Below are 20612 nucleotides of genomic sequence, written 5' to 3' on the forward strand. Positions count from 1 at the left end.
TCCGGGTTTCGGCGCTCCACAACCTGAAAAAACACAACCTGAAGCGGCTGTAACCCAAGGTATGACTGTATAAAGACAAAATGCACAAGGGGAAGAAAGAAAAGGTGGAGAAGATGAATCAGTTTGTTAATGGCAAAACGAAGAGGTAAATTGTGAATAGCATTGATATGTGTTCGGAGACAGGCGGATTTTCATTTGCTGGTGTTCTTTTCTGGATAGAAGGAATTCAACTACCTAATAGCACCTTAGTTCTCTAACCTGTGACAGAGGGCAGGGTATGCTTCCCCTTGCTTCTCCAGTCTCAGGGCAAATGGTATTAAAGATAATGTAAAAAGAGCACATGGGCGGGGGGTGCGTGCATGCAAAAATAGAGCTAGACAATTCACCTTCTACAGATTTTGCAACTTCCTTAGCAGCACTCAGCTTATGCAAACTGGAAGGTGGTAGACTCTCCTTTCAATGTTTTTTAAGCAGAAGTTTGATGGACATCTGAAAGGGATTCTTTGGGGGTACCTTCTAACTCCATGATTCTATGAAACAATAACCCCAAATATGGGAAGTATAATATGGGAAGTATAAAATTCACAATAAAATTTAATGTGTATTTTCACTGGCATTGCTTCTGTTTATAGAGTACATATATCGTGTCTGCCTTTTGGAAAAGTTATTGCTTGTAATAACCTCCTTTCTGTAACAAGCAACATGCAACACATCTATCAGCTATTACCTCTATTTTAATATTTATACTTTCAAATCCAATCTATAGGCCAAACAAAGTTTTCTACTCATTCAGCTGCCTAAGACACAGCCCTCCAGGACCCTTTCTGGCAAAAGTTCAATTGGAACAAATTGGATTTTCAAAAACACTGAGCATCTCTTGAGCATGGTTGTGCACTTGTGCAACTCACATTATAGCAACTGATTCCAGTGGCACTAAACTGACTAAATCAAAATACATAACAATATTGTGGATCTGATTGTACCTATGCCAATTCAGAACTGAAGCTGCTGCAAATCTTAGATGAATTTAACATTCAAACAACCATACTGATAGCTATTCTGTCAAAGGGGCAGACTGAGGCTACAATCCTATGCACAGTTATCAGAGAACAATCCCACTTAAACCAGTGTGACTTTTTTTTAGTATTCATGCACAGGACTGCGCTATAAATATTATGATGTTGCAGGGAATATAAAGTCAGTTGGTTATCTGTTTTAATTTCTGTGTGGTTTTATTGTACAGATGTATTGTATAGATGTAAACCGCTTTGGTCTTTTAAAAAAGAAACTGTGGTATACAAATATTTTTATAAAGGAAGGAATGGAATTGCTTAGACCTCACCCTCAAGCAAGTTCTTACACTGCAAATTTGATAACTAACTGCTGCTTTTTATCTCACTAGGGAAACAAACTTGTGTTTGAGAGTCTCGTGAAAACAGAAATGTGTAGTTTGCCTCTAAAACTAGTTTCATAGCTTATCTCTTACTTTCTCAGCTTATTCTAGTTGAAGCAATTGTAGACACTCTCCCCCTCAAAAAGCCAATCTAGGACTGATCAAAGTATGGCACATTTCTGCATTGTGCAGTCCAAAGTGAATTCTGCAAGACTGTTGCACTTTGTTGCAAAAGGAAACACATGAAATTCCAAGGCAAGAACTATGCTAAAAATATAACCAGGATTGCTTGCAAGGAGAGAGGGAGAGGGGGAATTTAAACATCATTCTGCCAATAATCAGCGAAGCATAATATTGCATTCAAAGAGCAGTCAAGATTCCTAATTCTCTAGCCCACACACATGAAAATGCCTCAGTTCTTAAACTCTTATGTTTGCTAAAATACAGTCAGAATAAAATATTTTAAAAACAAGCCAATAATAATTATGAAAATAATAACACAATATAGGAACTTTATAGATTTCATAATTCTCACCTTTAAAAAAATAAAGGCATACATGCATTAACTTACCCAACAGCATTGCAGTCTCTTCTAATGAAAAGAAAGCTGGTAGTACAAATCTTCTTAAGCCTCCAGTGGCATGAAAACTATTACAGAAATGAATAGAATAAAGTCTCCTGAGCCTTTCCCCTGCCGGCCTGTTTTACAAAAACCAGTAAGGATCACACTGAGAAGTGTCAAAGCTGAATAAGCCACTAGCAATTGGACATATAGCCTCAGGGCAGTTAGCTTTTTCATAGGTGATCATTTGATTTTGTCCAGAAAAAGAAGACTCCTACAATATGCAGGGAAACAATGCACAATCTGCTACAGACAGCAGGCTGAGACATGTAGACAAAGAATCGGTTTTCTTCAAAAGACTTGGATGAGAGAGCTTGTCACAGAAAAATAACTCAGGCACCCTGAAATTACATCAAACCAATCCATCTAAATTCTGTCAATCTGCTGCTTTTCTCATTGCATTTTAAGAGCTGTTCAACTGCAGCATGGCAGAGTCCCTGCATTTATGGTGTAATTTATGATCACAAGAGCACCTCTCCTTTCCCCCTTACATATTCAATTGCATGTTTGAGCACTACAGAAAGCAAGTTGCAATCAAATATGTTTGTCCTAGCTCTATTAACCAGGGCTTAAATTTAAGAGCTAGACCTTTATTGGTATATTTGTTTAAGGTATTCAATAACCACGATCCTATTCTCTAATCTAGGAGGAATCCACTTCCATACATTAAAAATCGAGTGCATAGCCATGAAGAATTTGAAAGAAAAGGGTTTACAAACTACTACTACTACTACTACTACTACTACTACTACTAGGAGATAAAGTGAAATAAAGGCACCCACATTTGCATTTCTATGTAAACTTTGCTTGCATGCTTGAACAATTTCTTATGTATAATAATAAAAAAATTAAGATTGTCATTATGCAGACTGCATTGGAAGATTTGTAGTGCCTCATCACAATCCTGGATTTGCATGAAGTCAGAGCTGGGTAGGGGAGCAGAAGAGAAGGCAGGTTGCACAACAGCAGTGGCCGTGATATGGGAATGAGATGAGAGGAACACTGAGGGTGAAAGTAGTGGCTTAAAACAATGGGAGGGCTGTGAATAGACTCAAAAGGGAAGAACACAGGGGTTACAAGGAGAAATGGCCCATGTGGGTACAATACAGAAGCTAACACCTTTGCACTGTACAGTGGTACCTCGGGTTACATACGCTTCAAGTTACATAATGCTTCAGGTTACAGACTCCGCTAACCCAGAAATAGTACCTCAGGTTAAGAACTTTGCTTCAGGATGAGAACAGAAATCGTGCTCCAGCGGCACAGCGGCAGCAGGAGGCCCCATTAGCTAAAGTGGTGCTTCAGGTTAAGAACAGTTTCAGGTTAAGAATGGACCTCCGGAACCAATTAAGTATGTAATCAGAGGTACCATGTACTCAAACTTCACCCTCTTTCATTCTTCAGCTGCCTCAGGTGAGATAAATATAGGATGTGGAACCCTCAAATATTCCATAATACCTTCACACAATGTATTTCCCTCTTGGTACCATGTATTATCTCCAACACGAAATGCCAGATTCAAGTATTTTATTAACCAGCAAATATCCATACATGCACAACATCAATCAACTGAACTTAACATTCTTTAACTGAACAATAATAATAATAATAAAATTGTATTTGTACCCCGCCCTCCACAGCCGGAGCCGGGCTCAGAGTGGCTAACATCATATAAATAATACAATATGCAACAAGCTAAGTGACTGGATTGCTATTAAAATTATGTTCATCTAAAAAGATACAATGGCAAATAACATAATGGGGGGTGCAAAGAGGGCTGCAAAATAGGAGAGGACAGGAGACGTGCATGTGGGGGCGATCTGCGTGGAAGGAGGACTTGAGAAAAGGAAGAGGTAGGAGAAAGGGGTGAATGTACTAACAAGGTATGTGTGTGCAAAGGGGAGCTGGGGAATAGGAAAGAGGAGGAGGTGCATGAAAATGAAGGTGGTCTGCGTGCAAGGGGGAGCTGCTTCCGTGGCTGAATTGGCCCAGTCAGGAACAGAACCAGAGCACTGGCTGGCTGGGAGGCTGGAACAGAAGAGAGGGAAGAGATAAAACCCTCCTCTTACCCTCTATTGATTCCCCCATGATCCACATCCAACCAACTTTGCCTCCACAACACCCTCAGCTTCCACCCCAATTATATTAACCCCCCTACAGTATTTATAACCACAATCCCCAAGCAGCCCCACCTCTTGCCCTTCAGAGCCCCATGCCCAGCATTTGTAGAAGACCCTATTTTGCCAGCTTGGAAACGCCCTCCCCTCAACACACATGCACATAACACCCCCATTCAGCTCTATTCTATTAACATACTATTTCACAAACCCAATATTAGCATACTACTGAATCCTACCACTTGAATATAATATTGATGCTTAACCACTGTAATGCAATGCAATCCTGTTCATGTTTACTCCAAAGCAAGTCCATTGTTGTTCCATGAAACTTATTCAAAATCATGGAAACCTAGGATTGAAGCCTTAAGCATCCCAAAATACCAGAGCAACAGATTTGTGTTAACATGGAATACATATAGAACCAAGGTGGGTGGGTGTGTTTAAAACCATTTCTATAGTATAAGTTACTTCTGGATAAACAAAGGCAGGAATATATGTTTAATATTTAACAGATAGTGTGACATATAAATTGCCCCAAATGATTGATGCACTATAGTAAGAACTTGGAAATTAATTAATGATTATGTCTGGTAGCAAAGAGCACACAATCAGCAGTCATATATAATTCAGCCAAAACATGCCATTTCATTTTGGGATTTGTCATTATGACGTACATTGCCAACAGCATTTTTACTAACCAGATTAATTTATCTGAATAAATTGATTTCAGATACACACACACACACACACACAAACACAATTAGCTTAGAGTACTGAATCTGACTAACACAGAAGTATAAAAAGGCATCTAATTTGAATCAAGCATCCTTTGGTTTGCTGATGAATAGCAAGCCAAAGGCAGCACAACCAACTGATAACAAAAAGTTATGCTTCTGTGAATTAATGGGGGGGGGGGGATAGTGAAACACATGTAGCTCTGCATAGCTGGCAATTTTTAAAAAAAAAAATAAGAAAGTTCATAATTTCATAATTTACAAATTCATGATGTTTCAAAGAAACTGAGGAGAAGACATGGATCATAGTCCTAGGTGAATCATTCTAGAACACTCAATTTCAATATCCCTTAAATTTCAAAAAGTACTGTGCGTTATCTCTGTCAAAAAATAAGAGTGATTGCTTCAATGCACACAGATATGCTCACATCCTGGAGCCATGTGAAATCAATCAATCAAAGTAATTATAAATATATCTATCTGAACCTTGATGGTTCCACATAGATTGAGGTTTCGAGACAGATTTGTGATTTGAAAAGGATATACAAACTGCACACAGCTTAGTCTAATTGCTACACACTGTTATAACTTTACACTAAGTAAAAGGAAAAGCCACTTGTGTATTGTAAATTGGATTTGGTCTGTTCCCCGTGGGATTGTAATACTAACAGTCAAATCAAAGAGTTTTAGCTCCATTTAATCCTTCTACAATCTGCTTTTTCCCCTCTTCAATGCAGAGCCACTGAAGCCAAATGATTCCCAGTGCCATAAAGTCCAGCTGATTTATCCCCCTGCTGGGAAAAGTCAATAGAACAACCTACAGCCTGATATCCTGCACATCATGCACCCAACAAATCAAAAGGGGTTGACAGCCCTCCAATTCAACCGTGGATGTGTTTTCTGCTGGCGGTAGACACTACAATATGTTGCTTTCATGAATGTGCTTTTCATCTAAGTGCACTAATAACAACCATCCCCACCACCACCAGAGTGGTAATCCTAATTCTGTGCCAAAAGCAAGCTGGTTTTCATTTCCAATTCCTTCTCTAAGATTTAATTTTCAGCTGCGTTGCTGTCAGTAGCAGACAGTGGGAAGGGGTGGCGACACTCACCTGACAGCTGTGTGACTACTGCTTACAGGGGAGGGACAAGGTGGCAGGCAGGGAGACTGGTGCAGTGCAAATGCACCAGACTGGCTCTGCTGGTGCACTTACACTGCGCCATCCTACCTGCCACCTCGCTCCTCCTCTTCCATGTATACCACTTTGTGATCCTTGAAACATAAAGGTGGCATACAGGTGCAGCAAGGACCTTAATTGCCAGAAATTGGAAAAAAAAGAATTTGTGCCAACAACAAAAAAAGGAATGGCAGGATAAATTCTTAGATTATACTGAATTGGCCAGATTAACAGAGACAATTAGGGGACAACCCAGACAAGAATTTCAAAAAGAATGGGGGAAATGCAGAGAATACTTTACCAAACATTGCCCCAAAATATATCCCTGGACTTGTTTCAATTAATTTCTACAGGAGACTTTGTGGTTTTTTAAGTCATAACTAGGAAAAATTGCAATAATCACATATAAAAGAAACAGTACACAAGAAGTAAATAAGGAGGCTATTTACAGGATAGACGAAGTCTTTTATTCTTATGTTATATTTTCTTTATGTAAAGGGATAGGAGTTTAATTCTGATAAATTGTCGATGGTGTTGGGTTCGTTTTTATGTATGAGTTTTTGTGGACTACGTTGTAAACAGTTGCACTCCCAGCTGTTACATTAGCAGTTCAATCCTATGCATGGTTACTCAAAAGTAAAAGGGGTAGCCCACCCATGAGGCAAGGAGAGGCCACCACCTCAAGTGGCAGAATCCACAGGGGCAGCAGATTCCAATGTAGATTTTTATTCAAGGCCGACCCACCCATAAGACATGGTGAGGCAAGGTGAAGAAATTGCCTCAGGCAGCAGGACCCACCAGGAAAGCAGATTCCTATGTTGAACTGGGAAATGGGAGCCATTTTGGGGTCCACCTCAGGTGCCAAAATGTCTTGGCCCGGCCCTGTCAGTGGGGCTTGCTCCCTAGAACTGCATATGACAGAGCTTTCCAAATTTCCCACGTTTGTGTTATGGAAAAATTTCCAGGGTGAGAGACTACTCAACAGCCCAGCTCATTGGGGTGCAAGTCTATGTGGTCAGTAAGAGAAGGAAATTCCAGCCAAGTAATTTGGAGCAAAACAGTGGTCAATAGACCACAATCTTTGTTGTTGCGCAACTGGTCCCCACAGGAGTAAGAACCCCGAGCATGGGGTGACATCCTCTTTTAAAACTTCCCTCTTTCCCCCAGAATTCTCTTTGAGAAGCATCATTGACCCATCATCACTACATCACTAGCATGTCACAAATGGGGAGGGGTATACAAGGGTTTCACAAGTTCAACATTAGGTCACTTTATCAGACACCTTTTCCAACACCTCTTAAGTACCCATCACCAAAAGAACAATAAAACTCTTTACATATCCTTGCCCTCAGAACTTGTCTGGAGATGGGCTTTCAGAACACCTGACTTGCTAAACTGCCTCTGCGGATGTCTATTGTTGCCCTATTGGTCACTCCCTGGGTGGGGTGCCATGTACACTTGGGAAATTATGGCGGGATGCCCTGTCCCTACTGCCTGCAGTGATTTCCTGCTTCTTGGTTCATGTAGGGAGTTGGAGCCCAAATTCACCTTTCTTTAAGGGTTAAAACAGCATTGGAATGAGGAGAGTCGGATTGAGGAAATGAGGAAAGTATGGATTTCCTACGAATTTATAAAGCTAGGTTTCTTCCCTGAGCTGCCAAGTCGAAAGGATATATTCAGGCATAATATTTGTAACATTGTAACAGCTTTAAAGATGTACCCCCTGTCATTTCCGTAACAGTGGTGACACACTTTTTAGATATGCATCATTTCGCAACACAGTACAGTGGTACCTTGGGTTAAGTACTTAATTCGTTCCGGAGGTCTGTACTTAACCTGAAACTGTTCTTAACCTGAAGCACCACTTTAGCTAATGGGGCCTCCTGCTGCCGCCACGCTGCCAGAGCACGATTTCTGTTCTCATCCTGAAGCAAAGTTCTTAACCTGAAGCACTATTTCTGGGTTAGCGAAGTCTGTAACCTGAAGCATATGTAACCCGAGGTACCACTGTAATCCAGTTTTACTAGCAAACCAGAGGTTAAACTTATCCCTTTCCAGCCCTGGGAGCAGTGTGGGGAGAGTTCCCACAACACTGCAGTCAACACACTAACGTGTCATGACAAAACAGTTTGGAAAGCTCTGGTACTATATATGGAATTGCAGCCCAATATTCTTTTAAAGCGAATCTATTTAGTTTCTTTAAAAATTTCTGGGACATAAAAGCATTCTTATGTGTACTTGTAAGGCAACACTTGCAGCGTTCTGTAACTAATCCTGACAACCATCTAAAGATCAAACTGATGTATGCAATAAAATACCTAATGCCACTTGCTAGGTCACATATTATGACCACTTATTTCAGTCATCTGAGTAATAGCATGAAACAGCTAATGTACTTCACTCCCTCCCCTGGCCCACCCATTCATTCTTTTAGAATCAGTTATGGTTCTAGAGTTCTTGTGAAATATCTTCTTTGGATATTCATTGCAATACACAACTTCTCTCTCTCTTTCAACAAAGGTTTAGCACCACAATGGTTTCTGACACTTATGAGATATGTTCAATCTTTTTATTGGCTTTTAAACTAAGTAATCAATTGAAAGATTTAAATTAATTCTGAAGACCGAGAACCATAGAAGTGAGACATTTTTCCTACTCATGCAACAAAACTACTGTTTGCATCTTTATGCTAGCCAACATTTACTGTATTTTTTGCTGTATAAGACTCACTTTTTCCCTCCTAAAAAGTAAGGGGAAATGTGTGTGCGTCTTATGGAGCAAATGCAGGCTGTGCAGCTATCCCAGAAGCCAGAACAGCAAGAGGGATTGCTGCTTTCACTGCACAGTGATCCCTCTTGCTGTTCTGGCTTCTGTGATTCAGAATATTTTTTTCTTGTTTTCTTCCTCCATAAACTTGGTGCGTCATGTGGTCTGGTGAGTCTTATAAAGCGTAAAATACGGTACTTACTGACGCCAATTTCCTCTGAGCCCAGTCAGCTTCAGTGCTGTGTAGCAAGAAAGCTTTTTATTTTAAAAACAGAAGCTACTGCATTTAACCTAAGAGACAAACTATCTGCTTGCCTTAAAAAAACCATTTTAAAGATTTATTTTCTTTTTATCAAATACGCTTTAAGGAAGAAGAAAGTGCCACATTCCCTACAACTTGGAAGAGTCTCCATTAAGTTTTTATCTGCCATCAGTTCCACTGATTAATCAGAAACAAATTTTAATATACAATTAAAGGTTTAGTCGACTAATTACATTGATTAATCAGCTGAAGTCCTAGTTTTCAATTAAACAGCATGTGGCATATTATTGTAATATAATATAACTCGAGTCTCAGGCTCGGTTTGCATAACTGTTTCAGCATGCACTAACTTTTCTTGCTGCTGTTTCAAATCAGATCATGGCAGTTTCTAGCTTGTGCTTCCACAAGATGACCCTGGAGTGTGTATGCTGATTTTAAAGTACTTCAGCTTTCCTCATCTGGCCGTAAGCACTGCATGTAGTATAATCAGTAATTCCCTTCCTATCAAGCAGGCCCATAAATACGATCACAAAGAAAGAATAATGTCTTATCTGGAATGTCCATGGTTATAGCTGACACTTCCCAGTGAGAAATCAACATGATCATTGAAACATCTTTTTCAGTAATCACATGCATTGCTGCCAAGCGCAGCATCTCTGTAACCATTGATGTGCCAGTCCAGCTGCCAATTCCCCCGAACAACTATATCTATCAGACTGCTTCACACAGGAGAATTTCAAGTGTCTCAACCAGCAGCGGTATGCAAACAGTGAAGCCATGTAGTTGACCTCCAGAATATCTTGGATACAATGTTGTAGTTGGAGTAAATTAAACATACCCTCCAACATTTCTCTGGTGAAAATAGGGATAAACTACTACTACTACTACTAATTTTATTATTGATACCCTGGCCATCTGACTGGGTTACCCCAGCCACTCTGGGCAGCTTCCAACATATATAAAACATAATAAAACATTAAACATTAAAAAACTTCCCTATACAGGGCTGGTCGGATAACTCCATACCCTCCAACATTTCTCGGATGAAAATAGGGACGTCCTAAGGAAAAGTGGGATATTCTGGGGTCAAATCAGAAAGTGGGACAGCTTCTGAAAATCCAGGACTGTCCCTGGGGAAAAGGGACACTTGGAGGGTCTGAATCAAATTGTACTGTAAATCTGCAGGGAATAGAGGGAAAGAGAGGCAGCAAGAATCTTTGTTGTACTGCCATACAAATACTGAATTTAAAAATTTCTGTTGGAAAGAATGGGAGCAGGGAAAAGGCTTAGCTGTCCTCATATAACACCAGGCAGAGATCTTCATCGTATCAGCTGAATGGCATTAACTACAGCAACTGGGTGAAATGAGGTAATGAGAATGTTCAGCATGCTAGTGACCTTATCATGCTAATACACATGTAGACTAATTCATGAATCTATATATGACTTCCAATGGGCAGTGCTTATAGCTACCTGGCCCTACACCACACTCAAATAGTTTGTTCAGTACAATAAGCTCTGTTTTCAAGACACAACAACAGAATCAGTAATTGTGTAAGGCCATATGGTATACCAGCTCTGAATCAAAAGCCAAATTACTTCCTTATAATCAATAATAGAATACACTGCCGCTGAGCTACAGTGAAACTTTGAAAATGGCCTTTAGAAGTTTACATCAAAGAATCCACATCTATCAAGGGAATAAGACAATTCCCTTGGAAAGTTAAGGACTGCTCTGAATGTATTTTTTGTGTTTGCACCTTAAGGGCAAAGATTGCCTCTGAGCAGAGTGTGACTGGCTAATGACAGACTAGGACACAGCATCAAGGTGATCTTCTGAAATTTCAGGAACAGAGTGATCCCTTCTGAAAAATGGCAATATAGTGGTACCTCGGGTTAAGTACTTAATTCATTCCGGAGATCCGTTCTTAACCTGAAACTGTTCTTAACCTGAAGCACCACTTTAGCTAATGGGGCCTCCTGCTGCTGCCATGCCGCCGGAGCACGATTTCTGTTCTCATCCTGAAGCAAAGTTCTTAACCCGAGGTACTATTTCTGGATTAGCGGAGTCTGTAACCTGAAGCGTATGTAACCTGAAGTGTATGTAACCTGAAGCATATGTAACCAGAGGTACCACTGTAGTATGGAATGATTGTAACCCTGAGCAGAAGCACTTGACAACATTGTTACAGGGTCCTACTTGTGTATATGATTAGGTGTGTGGATAAGTGGGTATGCATGTGCATCTACATCTACATCATCATCACCACCACCAACACCATCATTATTGATAGAGTTATGTTCATTCTACATCTCATAACATGAGGACAGGTTCAATGCTCTGTTCCTTAAAAAGTAAGCTAAAAAGAAAACAAAATATTCAGAAGCTAGGGGAGGGTGGTACTGTATATTGTACAAATCATGCTGCTTTTCATTTTGATGAAGAGATGAATATGTCCTCGGCATGAAGATGTAGTGATGAGAAACTTCATCCTGCTCAGCTTCTGCTTTTTGTGCAGCTGTTAGAAATATAACAACTACTCAAGAAGTATAACAACTATTCAGAAATTAAAAAGGAGCCCACCATAGCTGTAGCCAGCAACATGCACAAATAAGATGATTTTGCAGTTGGAAGTGACGAGTTACTTGGACTGAGAATATTAATAGATGAATCAGTGTGAATCAGCAGGATTAATCAAACTAATGCATTAATCAATTAATGTAGTGACTGCACATCAAAAGCAAAGCCTTGATTAAAGTGCTTAGCTCTGGAGGAAACCAGATCCACATCAATGTACTATAAGGGTGTTCAAGCTGCCGGCACTGTCATTAACAGGCTTTAAAAAAAAAATCCCTTGATTGCTTCGCTATTAAAATGTGGTGTGTTCAGAATCCTGTATGTTTGGATGAGGAAACACACACACGAGAGAGAGAGAAATATACACAAAAAATATGCCGTGACAGCTGATGGTTTTATGCTGGTCTTAAATTGTATTTAGTTGTTGTGTTGATGCTTGTTTTAGATAGATTTTCTTGCTGCTGTTTTTTAAATATATATAATTGGTATTTTGAATGTCTCCGTAAAACCATCTTGAGAACCTAATTATGTGTTTGAGCGCTCTGCTACACTGGGCCTCAAAGCATCAAGGGCCTTTGCAGAATAGAGTCCCTAATTAGTGGTTTTACTTCCTTCTTGTTAATGTAGGACTCAAATAATATTACAGCGTGTTTTGCTCCAGGCAGTTTAATCAAGGTGTGGAGACATAAGATTATAGTACCAACACTACAAATCCCATTGACGTTTTTGCCAGAGTGAAGTTGTTCATATTGAAATTCTGCCCCAAGGCTGGGTAATTAGATTCAAAACTACATTCCTTACCCATTGCCATTATTGCAGAGTTTTCTTTTTTTAGAATAGATGCTGGGGGGGGGGGCATTCTAAACACTGTGTACTATAAGGAAGAGCATGTACAAATGTACTAGCTCCACCCACCATTGCCATCCCTGTTGCCCTTCAATGTGTTTTTAAATAAATCTTGCTACAAAAACATATACTGTATTTTTTGTTCTATAAGACTCACTTTTCCCCTCCTAAAAAGTAAGAGGAAATGTGTGTGCGTCTTATGGAGCGAATGCAGGCTGCACAGCTATCCCAGAAGCCAGAACAGCAAGAGGGATCGCTGCTTTCGCTGTGCAGCGATCCCTCTTGCTGTTCTGGCTTCTGAGATTCAGAATATTTTTTTTCTTGTTTTCCTCCTCCAAAAACTAGGTGCGTCTTATGGTCTGGTGCGTCTTATAGAGCGAAAAATATGATAAGTTCAGTTGCTAATGAAGACCCCCATAAGGCAAGGCAGAAAAATGGAATGGAAGCTATGAGACAACCAGCAATATTGCACACGTATTCGCATGTGCAGAATGTACCGCCCATGTGTACCACTCGCCACTGTAATCTGTGTCAGTTTGTATAACTGCTTTTTTCTACATAGGGCAAAGAGGAGGCAAGAGCACAATTATGCAGGATTTGTTCAGAAAAACAACCGTTATCTGAGACAATACTCACACTTTCTATGATGAAATAGGGAGGAAAGGTAGACCACTCTACAAAAATTAAGTGGCAGGTTTTGCACATTCCTATATGTGGTGCACACTACAAGCCCAAACAATATTTCTACTCAGAAGTAAGTCCCAGTGTGTAATTGTGTATAAAACTGTCACCTCAATATGAGAGATCTACATTGCTTGTGGAGGGTGGGGAACTATTTAAAAAATCACTACTACTATCTTCTTTGGACAGGATCGTGAATTTTCATTTATACTGTAATAGCTCAAAGTTCAAAACTTCTTCAGAAATTAAAAGGGGGGGGGAAATACTTTGAAGAACAGAGTTTGATGCTCATAATGATAAGGAATGTTCTTAATTGTAGAAAATGCCTCTTAGCCGCAACATTTGTCAGTGAAAACTGAATAGCAAACAGTTAAAATCAACAGCACTTTAAAAAAAAAAATGAATATAATTCCTAGCTAATCTTGAAGTACAGTAAAAGCATGTGATTGGCAGTACAGCAACAATAAAAACAAGAGAGGGAGGTTTACCTTTATTACACTGCTATTAGTTCACTGTTCAATGGTAATTAGATTCCATTTTGATACCAAGTCATTTTTTAAAGTATTTCGTCACCAAATATTTACCAAATGTAACATTTTCAAAGGCACTGCTCATTTTAATGAAAGTAGGCCTTTTAATCTTGCCTGCTAAATGAAGTTGATAGAATAAAGGAATTTCAACAAAGGCAGCATTAGGTTTCTACGCTAATTTTATGCACTTGCAATCCTGTTATGAAATATAAGGGACAGAAAGTCCAAAAAGAGAGAGAGAATGTAAAACCAATTCAATAAAGAGTTTTCATTAGTTAGGAAACTTAATTTAATATGAGAAGTTTAATAAAAGTGGAATTGTGATGTAATGGTAAAAACATTCCTATGAAAAACTTAAAAAGTGTATATATACCATGAACTGTCTTGAGGTTATATACCACATGACTAACAGAGCAGCCTAGACACAGAGTTACAGCCATTAACTAATTACTGAGTTGTCTGGGGGGGCTCATTATTCCATGCATATGAAAAAAACTGTTGCAGGAACAAAAATAAATTACGTCTTGTTTTCTTGAATTTGAAAACAGAGCCTACCAAATACTACCAAAATATGACAACATCAGCATATTTTATAAATTATGTTTTTAAAAATGTGATGACTGAATGCTTACAGACTTCCAACTGTACGAATTAATTCAACAGGAACCTCAAAAATCTTGGCATTTGGAGTGGTAACATATGGTTTTTGAGACTTTTTTCTATTTAAGTCTGGCTCACATACTTGCATTTCTAGAGAAACTGACTCTGAACCAACAATGTGTGAATGTAGCAGATAGGACCACTATCAGAACACCAGCAATCATATCTATCATCAGTTCAGCTGAGAAAAAGAAAGGGGGGAGAGGGGGAAAACCAATCTCCACTCTTCGTTCCAAACAACTTATCATTGTACAGTGGACCCTCTAGTTACGTACTGCTCTGAATATGTGACTTTTGGGTTACGAATGTGGCAGAAGCGTGCCACACACAGAAGCGGCACCTCTGCCTACGGACTTTTCAGGTTGCGAACAGACTCCTGGAACTAATTTAATTCATATCTGGAGGGTCTACTGTATTTGATAGTTTTCTGATTCGGCTATAAGCGCTGTAGGTTAAACCACAGAGCCTAGGACTTGCCAATCAGAAGGTTCGTTATCGAACCCTCGCAACGGGGTGAGCTCCCGTTGCTCGGTCCCTGCTCCTGCCAACCTAGCAGTTCAAAAGCACGTCAAAGTGCAAGTAGATAAATAGGTACCAATCCAGCGGGAAGGTAAACAGCGTTTCTGTGCGCTGCTCTGGTTCGCCAGAAGTGGCATAGTCATGCTGGCCACATGACCTGGAAGCTGTACGTCGGATCCCTCAGCAAATAAAGCGAAATGAGCGCCGCAACCCCAGAGTTGGTCACGACTGGACCTTATGGTCAGGGGTCCCTTTACCTTTACCTAACTGGATCAACAGTGGAAATTTTCTCCACAGCACCTGTTTCTACATGCAGAATACACATATGAAAACCCTGATGCTTTCACACATGTCCCTTAGCTACATATTAGTTTGATATGGTGAAACGAACACTTAGAAGCCCAACAACAGGCTTTGTGACCCCACTTGTAAAGAACATAGAATCGGATTCATCCAAACTTAGCCATATTTAAGTCCCATTGTCTTAAGTACAACTTAACCCTCTATTCGGAGCTTTTTCCCCAGGCGGAATTCACAGGAACTCAGTTCCGGCACCTCTCAAGTGGCCACCTTTGCCATTCTAATAGAACGAGGGAGGTGTTCGTGGTGAGCTCTGGCACCTCTTTTTCAAGAAAAATAGCACTGTCTCTATCCATAGCCACATGATTTTAGCCTCAATCCATATGCATATTGTAGTTTCTTTAGAAATGCACCCGTTTGATATATTCCCCTGTTAGTATTTCATGCCACCAATGCTGCACATGAGATTGGTGTAAATCGCATGACTGTCTGGGAAGAGTGTGGGAATGGAAAACAGTCTTATCTCTTCCGCTGTATGTACTACAGTGGTACCTTGCAAGACGAATGCCTCGTAAGACGAAAAACTCGCAAGACGAAAAAGTTTTTCGTTTTTTGAGTTGCTTCGCAACACGAATTTCCCTATGGGCTTGCTTCGCAAGACGTCTTGCAAGTTTGTTTCCTTTTTCTTAAAACCGTTAATACCCAGGGTGCATTGCTTGAAGAGGTGCAGTTGCGACTTGACTTAGAGGAGCAATTCATAGCACGCGGTGTGGTATCCTTTTTTGAGGTTTTTGAAGACTTTGGTGATCTGTGCTTCGCAAGACAAAAAATTTGCAAGACGAAAAAACTCGCAGAACGAATTAATTTCGTCTTGCGAGGTACCACTGTATTTGTACTGTACTTTTGCTTTTACTTCTGCCTGTTCTTCTCTCGGAGCAGGGGAGAGAGAGAGAGACCATGATTCTTGTCTCTGTACATAGTGTGTAAATAAAACACACTATCTTAGATTAGCTCTATGATGTCTCACGCTTCTTGCTATTACAGATAGGTAGCCGTGTTGGTCTACCATAGTCAAAACAAAAAAATTTCCTTCCAGTAGCACCTTAAAGACCAACTAAGTTAGTTCTTGGTATGAGCTTTCGTGTGCATGCACACTTCTTCAGATACACTGAAAGGTGTCTGGAAGGGTTAGGGTTGGTTTTGATAGGAAGGCAGGCTCCTGAGCAAAGTATATTGAAAAATATGTTTAAAACGTCAAACATGAAGGTTTAGAAAACAGCAGGTATAAAAGAATTGCCTGTGTTTATTGCTGCCATGCTATTTTTGCATGACTTGCATGAATTCTTTATGCTTTAAAGCATTATAAGACTTCATGGTAAAATAAAATAAAAATAAAAATGTTGATTTAATAAAGCATGAGGTGCTTTTTTAAAATAGGGTGTGCATGCTAGGATGTCTAAAACATCCGTTTTTGACACTAGGTTATAATTTGGATATGAAATAAAGATTTGTGTTGATATGTGAGATTTGTGTTAAACTGCAATACTTTATTCAAGCACAATGAAATACTTCCAGATTTATATAAGTAGCAACATGATTACACATGCACACGTTATTTTGAAAGAAAAGTAAAAATATTACATAGAGATGCACATACAGAATCATATATGTGCAATAGAAACACACATATAGAATCATAAAATTGGAAGGGATCTTAAAGATTATGTAGAGCAGGCATGGCCAAACTTGGCCCTCCAGCTGTTTTGAGACTACAATTCCCATCACCCCTGACCACTAGTCCTGTTAGCTAGGGATGATGGGAGTTGTAGTCCCAAAACAGCTGGAGGGCCAAGTTTGGCCATGCCTGATGTAGACCAAGCTCCTGTTCTAGGAGAATACAATTACAGCATCTCTGACAGATGGCATACAGCCTCTTCTTAAATATTCCAACCAAGGTATTCAAAACGTGGACCAAATGAAATCCTTGAATAGGCAGCCTCCATCAGTGCAAAAGGTAGCCAGCAGCACATAAAGCAGTTTCTCTCTTTGGCATTCAGTGTGGGTCTTTATCCAGACAACACGACACATTAAATTTTCTTATCTCAAAGCCCTCTAGGAACTCACAGGGCATGTTGGTCCACATCTGAGAATTATTAAAATGCCTTTTTTCTTTTCCATTTACAGACTTATTCAAATATGCAAAAAAGCACTCCCTTATTTTTGTACGCCTGGTTTCTCTTCCAAAGTGATATGCCTCCAATAATTTGAGTTCCCTTTTAGAGGGAATTATGATACAAGTGCAAATAAAATTAAAAGGCATAAGCAGAATTTAAATGTTGTGGCAAATTGTTTTAATGTTAACTAATTTGGGCTACCTTAAGCAGATGCAACAGAGGACAGGTCAACTGTACCTCTAATAGCTGTATAGGAATTTTTCAAGCTCATCGTATCACAGTGCTATATGAGTAAACAGGACGGGGAGAAGCAACACCTGCAAAGGGATATTTTTACCGTCTAATGGAAGTGACCATGGGGGAAACTAGCAATCATAACTACATGATAGAACTGGGATAATGGGGTTTAGAATCCACTAGCTCTCTTCCAAATGAATGTCGTTTACATATTCATGCTAGGACAATGTAATATCACCACACTGGATGGATTAAAATGTATTTTGATCTATCACAAGGTCAAGTGATTTAAAAAGGGGCTTTAATGCATTGTGAAATGTGATATTTGTGCACGCAGGTAGTAGCACAACTGACTGTGCAGCTAGCTATTAAGTGGAAACAGCTGTTTCCAACCTCTAGAGAAACCTCACACCTGACTTCTGATTAATATTCCGGCTCCACTATATGCAGGCTAGAGTTATTGTAATGGACACAAAAATAATTCATTTGGAAATAGAGTGAAACAAACTAAAAACATACAAAACTGTTGTGTGCTCGATTATTACTGGTGTGGGAAGGAGGGGGTCTGGCTACAATCCAGTTCCCAGCAAAGGGAATTTATTTGTCCAGTCAAATTCACTACCTAAAGGATAGCTTCCAAATACATTGTGTCATCACCACTGAATGTTATTTCTGAAGAATACCAACTGCGTGTCAAATTTGTACTGGTATGAAGAGTGTTTAGGAACAAATTGTTTTTGTTCCACAGACAGAAACATGCAAGTATCATGTGGGTTTCCTTCCAGGTAAAGTAGAAGCTCTAGCAGATTCAGCGGACAAGACCAATAGTGGGTCTAACTGTTAAGAAGATTGTTTCTGCATGTGCTGTAGAGGGAAGTGAGGGGCAGATGGGGCTTGGGAAGGCAGCCCAACTAGGAGAAGGAAACCTCTGATCCTAAACATTGGCTGCTTCGCAGGACATCTTCAGGAGAAGAAAAGGCTAAGGAGTAAACCCTATACAAGACGGCTGAATGATGCCTTGTGTGCCCCCTTCACCAACTCCTGCATCCAAGCTGGTGCCAAATGTATTGCTCTGCTTTCCTATGGACCACATCAGCGAGGCCAAGAGTGGAGTCTTGTTGTTCGGGTAACCTCCATGAAGTCTGCTCAGGCTTGCACCCTAGGGAGGTCACTTTGGTGCTGTTAATGCAACAATTTGACTTCACCCCCAGAGGGGGCACTCCATTGTCTCTTGAGACAGACAGATGCTCACAACAACATTCAATGGCATTGCAGGTCAATGCCTATATGGGACAGCTGCATATTCCTGCTAATTCAGGGGGTTGGACTAGATGATACCAAGGGTCCCTTAAAACTCTACAATTCTATAGTTCTATGGCAAGTTCTATCACCAGGAAGAGTTCAGCATCCAGTGGTTTTCTCAATGAAACCTGGAGAGAAGTAGGAAATAAAAAGGGGGAAGGTATACAAAGGGGGAAGGGGGGACAGGAAGGAGGTAAGAAGGGATGACAAACAAAAAAGGAAGGTGGAAACACACAGGAAATGGGAAGGTTTAATGTGGACCAAGACTTACTAGAATTCAAATAACCGGAGTGTCATCTTTCACCTTAATGTTACAGCTGAACAGCTGTGGCTGAGATGTAAACAATTTACCGAAGACCACACAACAGCAACAATGAGACTGGAACACAGATCTGTCATATATGCTTCATTTTGCTAGGCTAAACTTGCTCATAGGTCCCACAACTTTTGCGAGTGGCCATTTGTTGGGAGAGGGGGTTAAACACGAGACAAGGTGTAATATATTCATGGGGAAATATAACAATAATAAATAATAATCTTTTCAGAACATCTCCCAGCACAAAACAGAGTGTCTCTAACTCCCTCCCTCTCTCTCTCTATCTCTCTCTCTCTCTCTCTCTCTCTCTCTCTCTCACACACACACACACACACACACACACACATTGTCATCATAGTCATCTGTAAAGTATTCATTTCTTTCAAATCATTATATCATCCTGAGTTGACCTACATGTGGAAATGTTATGAAAATAAACTAGGCAAAGCTGCTAAACGGTGCTCCTCCAATAAGCAACAAAGATCAAGCCCTGGGGTTGAATTTTAAACTATTTTTGTTCTGCGATACATCATACACCAATTGCCCTGGAGAGCTGCACAAAACAGAGTAAGAAATAATCTGGAAATGTCTGCAGATAATTGTTTTAACAACAAGAAAAAGGAGGAGAGGGGGAGGAAGAGGAGACCCATAACTCAAAACCAACAGTACTTTTAAGCCAAACACTACCCATGGGAACTAAAACTGATGATTCTGTTAGATACCCAAATGTATGGTTATTGTATTTTAGAGAACAGAACATCTATGTCATTATGGATGTATACATGAAACGTGTATAATAGGCTTTGGTTACTCTGAGCTTCTGGAACTCTGCACCAATAAATAACTTCTGTGATGAGACCAAAGTTTGAACACTGCATTATAATTCATACATTGCACTTTAATGGGTTTTTATTGTGCAGAATCTTTCATTCCTTTTACTTTTCACACAAACAGGGAAAGAAAAATTGAGACTTGTAGTACATTAGGCAGCAACAAAGATGAAAGTGAAATAAGTGGTGGGAACTTGCAGGTACCTGTCCTATTGCTTAGAAGCCTCTGCAAAATCATTCTTTTTTTCTCGGGACTGTTTATGTCTGAAGGTCAGGGCTGGCACCACACTTCAGGGAGTCTTCGACACAGTGCTGAAAATGCTCCCCCTGATCCTGTCAACTCTGCCTACTGTTACATGGGAGGGTGTTAAGCACCTTCTCTCCCAACATCACCTCCTCTCCAAAACTAAGGGCAGGACACTATTTTGTGTGAGGGCAGCAACAGCACACCCTCCCACTGGTCTGTATCCACTACCCTCCCTGTTAGGACCCCAAGGCTATTTCAGCACCACTGCTTTTGAGCTTGACCCAAGGTCAGCTCCCATCAGTGTTCGAAATTAGCCA

General features: G+C 40.0%; 1 protein-coding gene across 10 annotated transcripts in view; it reads right to left on the reverse strand.

The window, feature by feature from the left end:
• The window catches only part of ZNF385D (zinc finger protein 385D), a 571924-nt gene that overhangs the window by 286499 nt on the left and 264813 nt on the right, over positions 1–20612 (reverse strand). The window contains exon 1 of one of the 10 annotated variants that reach the window (XM_083705887.1): positions 1965–1989. The exons of the other annotated variants lie outside the window; for them this stretch is intronic. Coding sequence (XP_083562013.1) covers positions 1965–1974 — 10 coding nt within the window. The 5' untranslated portion in view covers positions 1975–1989. Of the gene's footprint in view, positions 1–1964; positions 1990–20612 lie in introns of those variants that run through there. 10 annotated transcript variants of the gene reach the window in all.

This window comes from Podarcis gaigeae (assembly GCF_964106915.1).
Source record: "Podarcis gaigeae genome assembly, chromosome: 12".
Taxonomy (NCBI): domain Eukaryota; kingdom Metazoa; phylum Chordata; class Lepidosauria; order Squamata; family Lacertidae; genus Podarcis; species Podarcis gaigeae.